Genomic DNA, 15,461 nt, shown 5'->3' with positions numbered 1-15,461 from the left:
TTCACTGAGGTCTCCATTGATGTACGTTTCTCATGCCCCATCCCCCAGAGCCCACGTCACTCTGCCAGCGTCCCTGCCATTCCTGAGCCCTGACTCACTAGGACTTGTGGTCCGCTCTGACCCTAGGGCCTTCCCTGGGGGCCTATTTCCCGCCTTTGTCTTCTTCAAGTTCATTCGCCAGCTCTTCCGTTCCCAGCAGCACTTGGCACGGCCCTGCCTGCCTCCGGCCCAGCGTCTCTGAGTGGTGTCCCCCTGCAGACCTGTCTTTCTGGCCTGTCCCACGTGGGGATCCCCGTGTCTTCCCGGGCAGGGCCTCTGGAGAGGGGTAGTGACTGGAAGGCTTCTCGGTGGGGGCTCAGCCTGGGGGACGAGAGGACTCCCAGAACCCCAAGTGAGGGGCCAGGCTTTCCATCTTCTGCTCTCAGACCAGACCTCTTTGTCTTCCCTGAAGTGGAGCTCCCGAGAGCCGAGCCTTACTTCCCTGTCCCCCAAAACCGAGTCCCAAGAGCAGGGCCTGACTCTGCATTTCCTCCGAATCGGGGCTGAGGGGGCCAAGGGCCTGTCTGCCCCCAGGCCTGCCCAGGGCCCCCCACTTGGTAATCTGTCTGTGCCCGGCCCCAGCCCAGGCTCCCTAAAAGCCCCCAGCCCTCTCGGGTGGTCCGTTTCTGGGCCCCCTAATTACCCACTGGGTATAAATGACACTTTAATTTCCTCCCAATTGTGGCCACACCACCCCACCCCTCCCCGCTCCTAATTACGAGTTGCTGCTTCTGATTTGCCTCCTGGCAGCCCAATTTCCAAACAGTGATTAAAATTAATTACCCGGGAGCACCCCCTTTCCATCTGGGCCGGGAGCCCCGAGGACCTGCCCGTGTCCCCCACTCAAGATCCTGCCTCTGCCACCTGGTCTCCTCCCTGGTTCCGAGTGGCCCGAGGATAGGACAGCCTCTCTCTGGGTCTCCACTCGCTCCTCCAGACTGTGTGGCCTCGTAGACAGATGGCACAGCGGGGCCGCTCGGCAGACACCAGCGAGAGGCAGTCTGACCACGCGCCTGGGTTCGAACACGGGCCGTGCTCTCCCGTGCGGGGCGACCTTGGCCAAGTGGCTTAGCCTCTCTGAGGCGGAGTTTCTCCGTCTGCGGAACGGGAAGGACGGTGCCGGTGTGGGCTCGGCCTCATCGGGTTGGTGTGGGCGGGAAGTGAGTTCATATGTGCGGACATAGTAGGGGCTTCATAAAATCTTAGCCCAAATCTCTGCTCCGCTGGGATACCGTGGGATGGACGTGGCTCAGACACTGAGTGCCATCTGCTTCAAAACAGACGCTCAGCATTCATTGAGCACCGACTGTGTTCCCGGCTCTGTCCTGCGGGTGGCCGAACCCCAGCCTTGTTGGCACGGCCGGTGCCGGGAAGTCTGGAATAAACATAGCCTTGCAGCTCTTTCGCAAGGAAGGACTGTTCGTGGGACATTGGTTCAGCCAGTACTTGTCAAGCACCCACTGCGTGCCAGGACCCCTGCCCTCAGGGAGCTGACATTTTCATCCCTGATTCACGGAGCAAGAAGCAAGCCCAGAGAGGGGGAGGACGTAACCCTGGGTTGCACAGCAGTCAATGTAATTTATTAAGCACCTACTAGGCGTAGCTGATTTACGCCTCGTCATAACCCAAAGGTGGCGGTTACCATGCTGGGCGCGCTGACCGGGGGAACAGGGATGACGGTGGCTCCCTCCCAGACTGGGGAGGGATGAGTTAACCAGCATAGAGAGAGCACTGGGGGACAAGGGGGCCTCTCCCCAGGGACACCCTCTGGCTGCTCCGCCAAGTTCCTAGACAGCTCCGCAGCCCGGCTGGGCTGTGAAGAGTGACGGGCAGCCGGGGGCGGCAGCTGTAAGCGGAGCCGGTAATCAGACCTGGACGGGGCAGGGGCCCGGCCGCCCAGCCAGGTTACTCGATCTCCCCCGTGACGCCGGGCCCCAGAGCTGGAATCCTGGGGCGCCCGGGCTGGCAGGCGCTCCTCCTACGGAACTCTTTGCCGTGGTGGACGGAGACACAGGGGCCTCCGAGCCTCGCCCGGGGTCACAGAGTCCCCGCCATGGCGCAGAGAGGGCGAGCTTCTGGCCCAAGGTCACCCAGCAAGGGCATTTCACATACAGTGAACATGTGGAAGGCGCTGTGCTAGGGCCTCGTTTCACAGACGGGGAAATTGAGGCTCAGTGTCTCGTCTGGAAAAGGGGGAGAACCGCGCCCCGCCCCCCACCCGCCGGGACCTTCTCTCTGTTCCTTCAGTGGTTCCCGGCGCTCTGCGCCAGCCCGGACTCTCAGCCCTTCATCTAGAGCTGGGCTGTCCAAAACGGAGGCCGCCAGCCGCGTGTCGCAGTTGAAGCCTTTCCCATAGGGGCCACCAGGAAATTCAAAACTGCTCGTGTGCACGCATGGCTTCCTGTTGGACTGTGCTGGTCTAGGTGACATCCCCTCATCCTCGGAGCAACGTTTTAGGGTTGAATGTAGTCGCCCACAGTTAATAGATGGGGAAACTGAGGCCCAGACAGGGGAAGCGACCGACAGAGGTCTCCCGGCCGATAAGAGGCAGAGCACATGTGAGCACATGGATGCCACGATGTGCCATGGACATGTGGGGGTGGGAGGCCACCCGCCGGCGGACACCCATGCACGCCGTGGGGGTGACGAGCAAAGCTGAACCAGGAAGGAGGTCCGATCTGGGTTCAACTCCAGGTGCTGACACTTAGCTCATCAACACACGACAAGCCATTACGTTGCACTGATAATGTGCCAGACACTCTGGGGACATGTTGCTGGCCAAGACTCAGCCAGGCATGACCTCATGGGGCTCGCAGTCCATGGGCTGTTATGTGGGTGCTTATTTAATTTGGAGGATCCGCGCGTAAGCCAAGCTTCTCTGAATTGTGTGCACACAGGTCCCTGGGGATCTTGCTAAAATGCAGGCTCCGATTGGGGGGTCTGGGGTGTTGCACAGGACTCTGCATTCTCATATCTCCCAAGTGAGGCTGAAGGCTGCTGGTCTGGGACCACATTTGGAGAAGCAAAGGGTCTAAAACAGGGGTCCCCAACCCCTGGGCCGTCGCCCGGTACCGGCCCCGTGGCCTGTTGGGAACCGGGCCACACAGCAGGAGGTGAGCGGTGGGCAGGTGAGCGAAGCTTCATCTGCGTTTGCAGCCGCTGCCCAGCGCCAGCATCGCCGCCTCAGCTCTGCCTCAGGTCATCAGGCCTTAGATTCTCACAGGAGCACTGGTCCCTGGTGCCACAAAGGTTGGGCCTCTCTGGTCTAAAGGACCCTTTGAGAGTGTGACAACCGGTGGGGCAGAGGATACATGAGGAGGGGAGAGGCTGTGGGAGTCCAGGGCGATGGGAATGGGGGTCTCTCTGGGGAGGCAGCATTTTAGCAGAGACCTGAAATAAGGAGGGAGCCATGTGGGTATCTGAGAGAAGAGACTTTCAAGCTTCCGGGGGGAGCAGCTTGTGCAAAGGCCCTGGGGCACGACCATGCCTGGCGTGTTGGAGGAACAGTGTGTAGGTCCGTGTGGCTGGAGCAGCGTGAGCGAAGAAGAGAGAGGGAGGAGGGGAGGGCAGGGAAGGAACGGGCAGGTCATGCAGGGCCTTGTGGGCCATGGGAGGACTTGGGCTTCTACCCTGCAGGAGGTGGAAGCCCTGGAGAGCTGTGGGCAGAGCGGGACACAGCCCTAACACAGGTGCTCACAGGCGCCCTCTGGTGGCTGCTCCAGGGAGGACAGGCTAGGGGTAGCAAGGGCTGAAGCCAGGCCACCAGGTGGAGGGTCCACGTGGGAGATGATGGGACTGACCAGGGACCGGACTGGGAGGGCGTGAGAATTCTGGATAAATTCGAAGGCAGAGCCTGAGGACTTTTTGGCGTTGGACATGAGGCTGAGAGAATGAGGCCAGGGCGAGCGGGGGCTGTTGGAGGGAGTTGGGGGATGATTCCCAGGTGTGGCCTGGGCCCTCGGCTGAAACGGGCAGGACCGAGGCTGCCGTGGCTGTGGTGGCGGAACATCAGGGCCCGCCAGCAGCCCCACCTGCTCTGAGTGTCCAGCGCCTTCCCGTGAGACCCCACAGGGTTTACGGTTGACCTGTTGTTTGTTCTGGAATTTACTAGCTGGCCCTGACATTTATACGCAAGCCCCAGGTTCCAGGATTAGCTTGGACACTTTGACCTGAAGCAGTGCCGGGTGGGAGGAATGTTCCAGAAGGGAATTCCAGCCCGTGACAAGCTCACAGTAACTAAGGCGGCATAGCACCTGGGAAGCTGGCCTGAGAGCCTCGGGGTGACGGGAGGAGATGAAGTAGGGTGGCCCTGAGGGAATTTTCATCTCTGCCTCAGTTTCCCCACCTGTACAATGAGATCGCTCGCCAAGAGTTGGAGTGACAGTTGAGGGATCAAGCCGAGAGGCCCGGCCACAGCTTGAGCCCTCCTGGGTGGGGGCTGTCACTTTATCGCTTTATGACTGTCCCTCCCACCCCCATAGGCATGAATGCAAGTTCCAGGGCTGCAAGCAGAAAGCACGCCCCCTCCACAGGCACCCAGACGCGTGTGGGCATGGGTGCCCTCCACGCCATGGGGCGCACGCGCCGGCCACGAGGCTTCCCCGCTTGGTGGCAGTTCCCGGTGACCAGGTGCCGGGCCAGGTGGTGGGGCCGCTTCCGGGCAGGCGGGCGCCGGACGGCTGCTAGCTGAGGCGCCTCACATTTCATGGAGAGAAGCAGATGGTCTTACGGGGATGGGGGAGGTGCTGAGGCCTCTGGTAACTCCAGGTCAGGTGGGGTAAACTGAGGCCAGGCAGAGTGGGTTGGGCTCAAAGTGGCCCAGACTCCCCAAAAACAGCATGTGGGGTTCGGTTTCAGTTCTGTATGATCACCAAAGTAACTAGCATTAAAAGGCACCGGCCGCCACTTCACGCTCGTTAGGATGGCTACTTTCAAAAAACAGAAAACAAGTGATGCAGAGGATGTGGAGAAATTCGAATCCTGTGCCCTGCCGGTGGGAATGGAAAATGGGCCACCACTGTGGAAACCTGTATGTGTTTCCTAGAAAAATGAAACATAGAATTACCATATGATCCAGCAACTCCACCTCTGGGTCCAGGCCCGAAAGAGCTGGAAGCAGAATCTCAAAGAGATATTCGCAGCTCCTGCTCGCAGAGGCACGATTCACAGTAGCCAAGCGGCGGAAATGACCCAAGTGTCCATTTCCAGATGGTGGATAAACAAAATGTGGTCCATCCACAGCGTTAAAAAGGAGATGCTGACACACGCTACAACATGCATGGACCCTGAGGACACGATTATCAGTGAAAGGAACCAGACACAAAAGGACAAACACTGTGTGATTCCACTCACGTGAGGTCCCTAGGGGAGTCAGATTCACAGGGACAGAAAGTGGATGGTGGGAGCCAGGGGCTGGGGGAGGGGAGGAGTTAGTGGTTCATGGGGACAGAGTTCCAGTTTGGGTAGATGAGAGAAAGTTCTGGAGACGGATGGCGGGGACAGTGGCATAACATTGCCGATGGACTTGCCACTGAGCGGTGCGCTCGGAGGCCAGGGTTACCTGGGCTGGTGTTTGGGGGAGGAGGGTTGAAGGATGGGGGCCTCGGATGGCAGGCAGCAGCTGGGCCTGGATCCAGGGTCACTGAGAGCCACGGGAGGCTTCGGAGCAGGGGAGGAGCTGGGGAAGGAAACCCTTGAGGAAGCAGCGCTGTGTCTGTGCACACATGGGACCCGGGCGTCCTCTGAGTCACAAATCCTGGAAGTCCAGGGTCGTGGAGAGGAAGCCCTGCTGCTCTACGCAGGGCCTTCCTGTTTTTAGCCCTGAAGACGGGGAGGCAGGCACGCCAGGGCCAAAGTTCCCGAGTCACCTCCACCTCCAAGGGCTCGGAATTCCCGAGCCGTGGGGCCAGGGCAGGGCTTGGGGGCGCCCCTGCTGCCGAGACGGGGAAACTGAGGCATGGGGCTGGTCCGGGACGTCTCAGAAGGACAAGGGTTTTCTGCTCGGGGCCTCCGGACTGCACCCCTTCTGGAAGGGGTGTGGAGGCCTGGGTTCCAGAGGGTGAGTCCTATACATTACTCCCACCACCCAGATCATCACTTTGAGGATGGGGGGGAGTCCTCTGCTCCACGTGCCTGGAACTTTCTTTAAATTCTCTTGAATGGGAGTGGGAAACAGGCCCTCTGGGGAGGCAATGAGGCTCCTGGCACAGGGGTATTGGAGCAGAGGACAGAAAGGCTGGGCTGGGGAAGGAAGTCAGACTTACCTGGGCCTCCGAAGTCCCCGGCCAGCTGGAACATTCTGCGATTTTAAAGTACTGTAGTTCCCAGACTGTGGTTTATAAAATTCCATGAGCCTTTGAAAAATTCTTTTGAGCCTTTTATTTTAAGATTTTTACGTTTTAATTCTAAGAATTCTTAATCTATCTTTTGAGATTGAATTTTAAAAATATGATTTGACATATTGTACCTATTATCATTATTAGCTTTTAATTATTTAAAGTCATTTAATTTTCAATTTAAATATTCCGTTGTTAATTTTCTGTTAGAAACCGTTTCCTGAGCTTTCAGTGAAACGTGGTGGGCAAGTTGTCCCGGTGATTAAGTGAGTGCCGGTATTATTATTGTTAGTGCCGTGATGGCTGTTATTTTAAATGATCCCAACGGGGAATTTCTCTGGGAATCGAAGGTCCAGGCCGCGGCGGCTCGCGTGCCCCATCTGGCGGCGGATTCCGGGACTGCAGGCCACGCCGCTCACTGTCCCATCCCTCGCCCACAGGCGTCACCTCCCGTCACCCCGACCTCGCCATGCGGACCTCGCGAGTGCCCCCTACCCGCCCGGCCCTACTGCTCCTGTTGCTGCTACTGGGGGGCGCCCACGGACTCTTCCCCGAGGAGCCGCCGCCGCTCAGCGTGGCCCCCAGGGACTGTGAGTGGGGGTCCTGGGGGAGGGGGCGGACCGACAGAGGGTCTTGCTCCCTAGCCGAGCCTGCTGCTCCCCTCACTGGGCCAGGCTCACCCGGCCCTGGATCATTCCCCTCTCCACCCCCTTCCCCAGACCTGAACCACTATCCCGTGTTCGTGGGCAGCGGGCCAGGACGCCTGACGCCGGCAGAGGGCGCGGAGGACCTCCACATCCAGCGGGTCCTGCGGGTCAACAGGACGCTGTTCATTGGGGACAGGTATGGGGACTGTCGGGCAGAGTGTGGGACGCAGGTGGTGGTAGCCTTTGGGGGGTTTTGCACGATGGGGCCTGTCATTTGGCTGGAGTGTGGACGTGAATATGTGTCCCTGGGTGTGACTTTTAAGGGACTCTGGGTGCGCTTGGAGCCTAGAGTCTGCTGTGGTGTGTTAGCAGGTGGGGACAATCGTTTGGTCAAAATTTACTGGGCGCCTACATGGGGTGCTGAAGTGAGGCCCAGGACTTCTCTGAGGAGGTAACATTTGAGTCGAAACCTAAAGGATGAGGAGTCAGCCACGAGGAAATCTGGGGGAGAGAGCAAAATCCAGACCCTAACCCTAACCCTAACCCTAACCCTAACCCTAACCCTAACACAGCCTGTGCAAGGGTCCTGGGATGTCAGAGGAACAGCAGGGAGGCCTGAGCGACTGGAGCAGATGGAGTGAGGGGGAGAGAGGGAGGGAGGGAGGTCAGGGAGGGCACAAAAGCGGAGGGGAGGACTTTGGCCTTTACCCCAGAAAGGTGGGAGCCCTGGAGGGCTGTGGGTAGAGGAGGGAGGGAACCTTATTCAGGTGCTCACGGGCTCCCCCTGGTGTCTTGTTTGGGGAGGACAGACTTGTAGCTGGTCCAGGTGGGAGATGGTGGCGCCTGGAATAGGGTGGTGGCCATGGAGGGGGTGAGGAGTAGGTGAATTCTCAAAAGACATTAAAGGCAGAGCCCACCGTGTTGGCGGATGTGTCGGATGTGGGAGGCGGGCAGAAGAGGGGAGCTGAGGGTGATTCCCTGCGCCCCTGGAAGGAGAGCTGGAGGAAGGAGGAAGAACAAACTTGACGGGAGATGTTCAGGGGCAGCTGTACCCTGAGTCGGGAGCTCGGGGGAAGCCCCGGCTGGAGACAGGACTTAGAGTGGACGAGGCTGCCCAGGAAGGGTGTGAGTGGGGTAGGGAAGAGTCCAGATCGAGTCTGAGAGGTAGGAGGGAAGCCAGGCAAGTTTGGGGGTAAAAACCCTCGTAAGGCCCGAGTTCCCAGGAGGAGGAGGGACTCGCCCCATGTAGTCGGGAGGAGGGGGGCTGAGAGTGACTGCTGTACTTAACACCAAGGCGATCAGTGACCTTGACATGGGCGGTTTCCGTGGCATGAGGGGAGGGAGAGAGCCTGGGGGACATTGAGCGGTGTGAGTGGGGCGCCTGGGGTAAGGGCGCTGGATAGTTCATATCAGGCTCCCAAGCACCCCGCGTAAGCCTGAGGTGGCGCATTAAGGTACATGGGTGTGCTAGAGCCTGTGGGTCCTTTTTGGGCGTGAGGAGGCGTGTCAGGGCATATGCAAGCATGTGAGGGCTTGTTCAGTGTTGGAGCGGCTCCTGGCGGAGGTGTTGGCATGTCGCTGAGTGTCACCTGTGGGACAACATGTCTGCCACAGGAGGATGGAATGTGAGGGGTGGAGGCCCCCAGTCTCACTCACTACACCCCTCCCGCAGGGACAACCTGTACCGGGTAGAGCTGGAGCCCCCCACTTCCACGGAGCTTCGGTACCAGCGGGTGAGGAGGGGGTGAGGAGGGGGTGTAGGAGGGAGGGGGGACAGCGCTTGGGGCTCTCACCCGGGGCTGCCGACACTGTGCTGGGGAGCGAGGTGGATTCGGGCCCGCTCAGCGGGCGTTCCTAGGGTTACCCGCTCCCCTCACCAGCTCCCTGTACCCCCAGAAGCTGACCTGGCGCTCCAAACCCAGCGACATCAACGTGTGTCGGATGAAGGGCAAGCAGGAGGTGAGTGGACCCTGGTCACGCCCCAAATCAGCCACAACCACGCCCTCAAACACGCCCCAATTCGGCCTGGCCTCGCCCAGGGCAAATCCTCTTCAGACCTTCATCCCTGGCCGGGACCCTGGTATTGCCTTGGCTACGGCCAGAGCCTGGCCACGCCCCCAAATGGTCCTCAGTCATTGGCCCCGCCCATAGACTTGGCCTTGCTCTAGCTCCGCCCCTTCAAAGGCTGTGGATACAAAGTACGGATTTCCCTGTCTTGGCCCCTGTCTTGGCCCCTCCCTTAGCATGGCCACGCCCCCATCGCGGTCCTATTTTAGCTGTGAACACACCCACATCCTTGGGCCTTCAGCCTTGGCCACGCCCCGTCACGGCCACAGCCCTGGCCACGCCCACACAGCCCACGCCCACCTTGGCTTCTCTATTCCAGGGCGAGTGCCGAAACTTTGTAAAGGTGCTGCTACTTCGGGACGAATCCACGCTTTTCGTGTGCGGTTCCAACGCCTTCAACCCTGTCTGTGCCAACTACAGCGTGAGTCTCCGTCGCCCGAAGCCTGGCTGCCCCACGTCCACCCTCTGCGGCCCTCTGTCCCCGCCTCCCCAGCCAGAGCGCACACGGAGGCCCCCAAGGGGCCTGTGTGGGGTCAGGGAAACCATACTGCCACCTGTGACCCAGTCGTAGGACTAACCAGGGCCGACTTAGACTCGTTGACCGATTGGCGAACTGAGCCCAGAGAAGTTAAGGGACTCAAGCCACGTGGCATCCACGGCAGGGCCAGGCTTCCCTTTGGAGTGGGGACATGGGGGAGGTGGTGGCTGCCAGGCGTGGCCAGGAGCTCTGTCACTCAGGCCCTGTCCCCCTGCAGATGGACACACTGCAGCCCCTCGGGGACAACATCAGCGGCATGGCCCGCTGCCCGTATGACCCCAAACACGCCAATGTCGCGGTTTTCTCTGGTGAGTGTCCCCCAGCTCTGACCAGCTGATGGGGCCCCAGCCCCAAGCAAGGCGCGGCCTTTCCCACTCTTGGAGTCGGAGGTGGGTGGGAGGCCACCTGTCCAGCTGTGGAACGGGCAGAATCTCAGCCTAGCGTCCAGACTCAGCTGGGGTCGGGGTTCATTGGAAGTTGGGCCTGGGCTCAGGGCTTCGACGCGGCCGTGGAGCAGCCTAGAGACGGTGGCTCACTGAGGCTCGGGGCTCAGTCCTGGAAGATGAAGTATTGGCCTGTGCAGCCCCCGCCCCTGTGATCCAGCCTCTCACCTTCTTCTCCGTCACCCCCATCCAGAAGGAATGCTGTTCACAGCCACCGTTACGGACTTCCTAGCCATCGACGCTGTCATCTACCGCAGCCTCGGGGACCGGCCCACCCTGCGCACCGTGAAGCACGACTCGAAGTGGTTCAAAGGTGGGAAGGACCATCGGCGACCCTCCGCCAGAATAAGAGGCCCCGAGGAGACAGGCAGGGGACTCCCAGCTCATCTTTGGAAACCAGTGGTCTCAAAGCTAGAAGATTGAGGCTGCAGCTGAAGTAGAACTTGCTGGAAGTGCGTAGCTTAGGAGCCTGAGACGGAACTACGGGAGGGGTCTAGCAGGAACACAGCTCTTTAACCCAGGGGAGAGGAAAGTGATGACAAGCGTCGATGTCGCTGTTTGCGGGGGGTAGACACAGTGATTTTAGGGTCTGACACTCGCGCCTCCCCACCCCCCAAGTCCCAGAGCCTTGAGTCCGGTTTCTTCGGCCTGGGTAATCAGCCGATGCCCCTTCCCGCACCGTAAAAGCAGCCGCCCCGCCCCCCTCGCCGCGGGCTGATGTGTCTCAGCTGCAGAAACAGCCTTCGTCATGTCAGAGGCTGGGCTCTGACCCCTCCTCTCCCACAGAGCCCTACTTCGTGCACGCAGTGGAGTGGGGCAGCCACATCTACTTCTTCTTCCGGGAGATCGCGATGGAGTTTAACTACCTGGAGAAGGTAGGGCCCTGTTTCCACTCCCGGAGAGGCCCAGGCCGTGGGCCGTGGAGCCGAGAGGCGCCGTTCATCCACCCGCCCATTATCTCTTTCTTCATTATCTCCGTCATTATCCATCATTATCCCCTTCAGATTCATTAATTTATTCATCCATCTATATCCCCTAACCTGTCCATCCATTCATTTCTCCATCCCTCTACCTACCCATCCATTCCAGCAACCAGAAGTTAAGGGCACAGACTACCATTTACCACTAGTGTGACCCTGGGCCAGTCACTCCCCTTTCTCTGTGCCTCAGTCTCCCCGTTTGTACAGTGGGGTTATCAGTAGGCCCTCCTTTGTAGCACTTTGGGAAAAAATAAGAGATGATGAAAATAAGGTGCTGGGTCCACAGCGAACCATCTGTGAGTGGAAGCAGTTATGGTTACGGCTGTCACAGCTGCTGTGATCCTTACTGTCACCCCCTCACCCCCCGTTGCCACTGGGGAATCCGGTGCCCAGAGGGGTACAGCGACCAGCCAGGCTCCTCCGTCCTGGCCTGGGTAGTGGGTGGCGCGGCCTGCGGGCAGGCCTTCGGGGACACAGGGCTCAGGCCCCGTCTGTCCACTGTCACACCAGGCGGTGGTGTCCCGCGTGGCCCGGGTGTGCAAGAATGACGTGGGGGGCTCCCCTCGTGTGCTGGAGAAGCAGTGGACGTCCTTCCTGAAGGCTCGGCTCAACTGCTCTGTGCCCGGGGACTCCCACTTTTACTTCAACGTGCTGCAGGCCGTCACGGGCGTGGTCAGCCTGGGGGGCCGGCCTGTGGTCCTTGCTGTTTTCTCCACTCCCAGCAACAGGTGAGTGGGTGCTCATGGGAGCAAACTGGGGAGGCCCCACATTCCCCGGGTCCTGGCCGAGGCAAGATCGGACCCCCAAGAGGCCGTGGAACAAAGCCAGACACGGCCCTCCAAGGCCCTTTGGTCAGAACTGGTCAGATGGGGGACATCGGCATCCAATGCCTTTGGAGGAGGGGGTCAGGGAGAGCTGCCTAGGGGAGGGGACGGTGGAGCTAGGCTTCGGTAGGGGTGAGGTGCAGAGGGAGAGCATTCCACGTGGGAGGGAGAGCGTGTGCAAGGCCGACAGGCTGCAGTGAGCTCGGTGTGTTTAAATGACCGGAGGACACCCGTGTGGCTGAGGTGGAGGGAGCAAAGCGGGGTGTGGATGGGCTGCAGGGAGGAGCCCAGGTTTTACCCCGAGAGCACTAGGGAGCCATGGGGGAGCGAGGAGCAGGAGAGGGACAAGGTCAGGTGGGCGTTTTCCGAAAGCCCCTTGGGGAATGGGTTGTGAGGGGGCCAGGATGGCATCTGGGATACTGGACATCCGGGTGAGCGACAATGTGGGCCTGGACATGGGCGGCCATGGAGGAGCTGAAATGTGGTCCGGTCTGAGCACTCCAAGGGACGGAGCGGCTGGGCGGGGCAGGTGGGCGGCGTCTCTGGCCCAGGGGACCAAGCGTCTGATAGCTCTGGAAGACAAGGGTCCTCCGCACACGGGCAGGGGTGGGGCCTCCCGCCAGGCTCATCTCACCCTGTCACCTAACCTCCCCAGCATCCCCGGCTCGGCCGTCTGCGCCTTCGACATGACCCAGGTGGCTGCGGTGTTCGAAGGCCGCTTCCGCGAGCAAAAGTCGCCTGAGTCCATCTGGACACCCGTGCCAGAGGATCAGGTGCCGAGGCCCCGGTGAGAGCCCCCTCCATCCTGAGACAGGTGTCTGGGTGGGGTCCTGTCCCCACAACCAAGGGCCGGACTCCCAGGCGGTTATCTAGCCGTTGCAGAGTTCGACTGTACCCACTGCACGGATGGGGAGCGCTGCAGCCCTTGGGGCAGGGCGGAGGGTCCCCTGGAGAACCAGAGCCCCTATAAGGGGTCCCCCACATCTGCCCTGACCACCCCACATTCCCCGCCCAGGCCCGGGTGCTGTGCCGCTCCCGGCATGCAGTACAACACCTCCAGCGCCTTCCCCGACGAGATCCTCAACTTCGTCAAGACCCACCCCCTGATGGAGGAGGCGGTGCCCTCGCTGGGCCACGCGCCCTGGATAGTGCGGACTCTGACACGGTCAGTCCCCACGCGTGGCTGGGGACCTGGCGGGGCAGAGGGTGGGGAGCAGTCTCTCTGAGACAGTGTACGGCTCTGGGGGCTGCCCAGAGACAGAGAGAGACACACACACAGACAGAAATTCGGGGAGAGAGAGGCCCAGGTGGGAGCCTGGATTGGGGGTCTGCTTTGGGGAGTGTGATGTCCACGCGTGGGTGGTGCCCAGTGTGGGTGGTGTCTGCATCTGCCTGGTGTGGGGGGACCGCAGGGGCCATCGGGCCGGGATGACCCCTCCTGCCCCGGCCCCAGGCACCAGCTGACACGGGTGGCCGTGGACGTGGGCGCCGGCCCCTGGGGCAACCAGACCGTTGTCTTCCTGGGCTCGGAGGCGGGCACTGTCCTCAAGTTCCTCGTCTGGCCCAACGCCAGCACCTTGGGCACCACCGGACCCAGTGTCTTCCTGGAGGAATTTGAGACCTACCGGCCAGACAGGTAAGTCAAGGCAGAGGCCAGGAGGAGGGGCTAGTGGGCAAGAAGACGGGGCACAACCCTGGACTCTTACTGATCTGCTCACCCCCAGGTGTGGACAGTCAGGTGGCAGTGAGACGGGGCAGCGGCTGCTGAGCCTGGAGCTGGACGCGGCCTCAGGAGGCCTGCTGGTGGCCTTCCCCCACTGCGTGGTCCGCGTGCCCGTGGCCCGCTGCCAGCAGTACTCAGGGTGCATGAAGTGAGTGTCCCCTGGGCCCCCTGCGGGGAGGGTGAGGGGAATTGCGGGGAGACGAGCATGAGAAGGGGGAAAAGCGGTCAAGGGCCCAACAGCATCCTGACCTGTTGAACGATGAGCCGGGGAGGGAGCACAGCGTGTGCAAAGGCCTTGGGACAGAGAGGAACAGAGAGGGGCCCGCATGCTGCAGAGGAGAGAGTCAGGGAGGAGGCCCGGTCAGGGAGGGGACAGGGCAGGCCCTGCAGGGATTTGTGGGCTGCGGGAGGACTTGGGCTTCTACCCCGAGGGAGGTGGGAATCCTGAAGGGCTGTGGGCGGAGGAGGGGCAGGATCCCAGTGACATTCCTAAGAGCAGCAGGAGCAGAAGCTGGGGGCCAGGGAGGTGGCTGTTCCCCTTTGTCTAAAATGGGTGGAAAGATTGGATGCAAAGTCCTGGCGCCCCCTGGACTTTGTGGGAGCCCTCCCCACGGAGGACGCCTGCCCCGGGCCCACTGAGATGGCAGTTGTGACCACACTGTACAGGGCCGAGGTGCAGATGGGGCCAAGCCTGCTGGGCTCCAACCCCAGCTCTGCTGCTTGTGCAAAAGTGAACTTTCCTGAGCCTCAGTTTTCCCACCTGTCAAATGGAGAGTGGTCAGCCCCAGCCGCAGCCATCTGCGGCCAGGTAGGAGGCACTGCGTGAGGGGCTGTGGCTGACGGGCCTGCGGGTCCCTTGTATGCTCTAGGCACTGCATTGGCAGTCAAGACCCCTACTGCGGGTGGGCCCCCGATGGCTCCTGTGTCTTCCTCAGCCCAGGCACCAGGTATGGGGGGGCGGGGAGGAGGGAGGCTGGGAGGGGGCGTATGACCTGCCTGATGAGCGGGGCTCCCTCTCCCCCCACACCTGGGCTCCGTGAGGAGTTTTTGCTGACGGTGTCTGTCGTCCCCTCCGCTAGGGCCACCTTTGAGCAGGACGTATCCGGGACCAGCACCTCAGGCTTAGGGGACTGCACGGGTAAGTGGGAGAAGGGGAGGAGGCCTGGGGACCCTCGGTCCTGGTCCCCAGGGTTCTCGTGCCCTCTGCTGCCCATGTCCGGAGAGGCGGGGAGACCGGCTCCCGTCAGGGCCTTGGGAGGGCGGTGGGGATGCCACTTTCGGGGAGATGAAGGACAGAGAGAGAGCCAAGAGGCAGACAGATGGACGAACTGCAGGATAGACAGACGCCAGGGGACAGACAGATGTATGGACAGGATTTGAAAGGGACAAACACATGCTGGTACAGCTGCCAAGAGACAGCTGGACAGACTTTGACAGAATAGACAGACCCCAGAGGAGCAGAGAAACAGAGACAGACAGACAGACAGGCTTCGGAAGGAACAAAGATGTCACAGGCAGACAGACAGACTTGGAGTGGACAGATGGACGGGCGGACAAGCCCAAGATGGCGGGAGGTATGGACAGGATTGTGCCTTAGCCAGCCCTTTTCATGTGGTCCTCCTGGCTAGGACTCCTTCGGGCCAGCCTCTCAGAAGAGCGGGCCGGGCTGGTGTCCGTGAACCTGCTGGTGACATCGTCAGTGGCGGCCTTCGTGGTGGGCGCCGTGGTGTCCGGCTTCAGCGTGGGCTGGTACGTGGGCCTCCGGGAGCGCCGTGAGCTGGCCCGACGCAAGGACAAGGAAGCCATCCTGGCCCACGGGGGCGGGGAGGCGGTGCTGAGCGTGAGCCGGCTGGGAGAGCGCCGGG

General features: G+C 60.9%; 1 protein-coding gene across 1 annotated transcript in view; it reads left to right on the top strand.

The window, feature by feature from the left end:
* The first annotated feature begins 6,571 nt into the window (after positions 1–6,571).
* The window catches only part of SEMA6B (semaphorin 6B), a 10,405-nt gene continuing 1,515 nt past the window's right edge, over positions 6,572–15,461 (top strand). The window contains exons 1-16 of the mRNA XM_025043158.1: positions 6,572–6,964; positions 7,094–7,217; positions 8,694–8,754; positions 8,918–8,980; positions 9,408–9,509; positions 9,844–9,934; positions 10,263–10,382; positions 10,856–10,944; positions 11,560–11,777; positions 12,529–12,660; positions 12,889–13,038; positions 13,327–13,509; positions 13,598–13,744; positions 14,466–14,543; positions 14,676–14,734; positions 15,225–15,455. Coding sequence (XP_024898926.1) covers positions 6,844–6,964; positions 7,094–7,217; positions 8,694–8,754; positions 8,918–8,980; positions 9,408–9,509; positions 9,844–9,934; positions 10,263–10,382; positions 10,856–10,944; positions 11,560–11,777; positions 12,529–12,660; positions 12,889–13,038; positions 13,327–13,509; positions 13,598–13,744; positions 14,466–14,543; positions 14,676–14,734; positions 15,225–15,455 — 1,969 coding nt within the window. The 5' untranslated portion in view covers positions 6,572–6,843. The remainder of the gene's footprint in view (positions 6,965–7,093; positions 7,218–8,693; positions 8,755–8,917; positions 8,981–9,407; positions 9,510–9,843; positions 9,935–10,262; positions 10,383–10,855; positions 10,945–11,559; positions 11,778–12,528; positions 12,661–12,888; positions 13,039–13,326; positions 13,510–13,597; positions 13,745–14,465; positions 14,544–14,675; positions 14,735–15,224; positions 15,456–15,461) is intronic.

This window comes from Pteropus alecto, unplaced genomic scaffold (assembly GCF_000325575.1).
Source record: "Pteropus alecto unplaced genomic scaffold, ASM32557v1 scaffold30, whole genome shotgun sequence".
In the NCBI taxonomy this organism is placed as follows: Eukaryota; Metazoa; Chordata; class Mammalia; order Chiroptera; family Pteropodidae; genus Pteropus; species Pteropus alecto.
The sequence above is the reverse complement of the archived record's forward strand: the minus strand, read 5'-3'. Positions and strand labels throughout refer to the sequence as shown.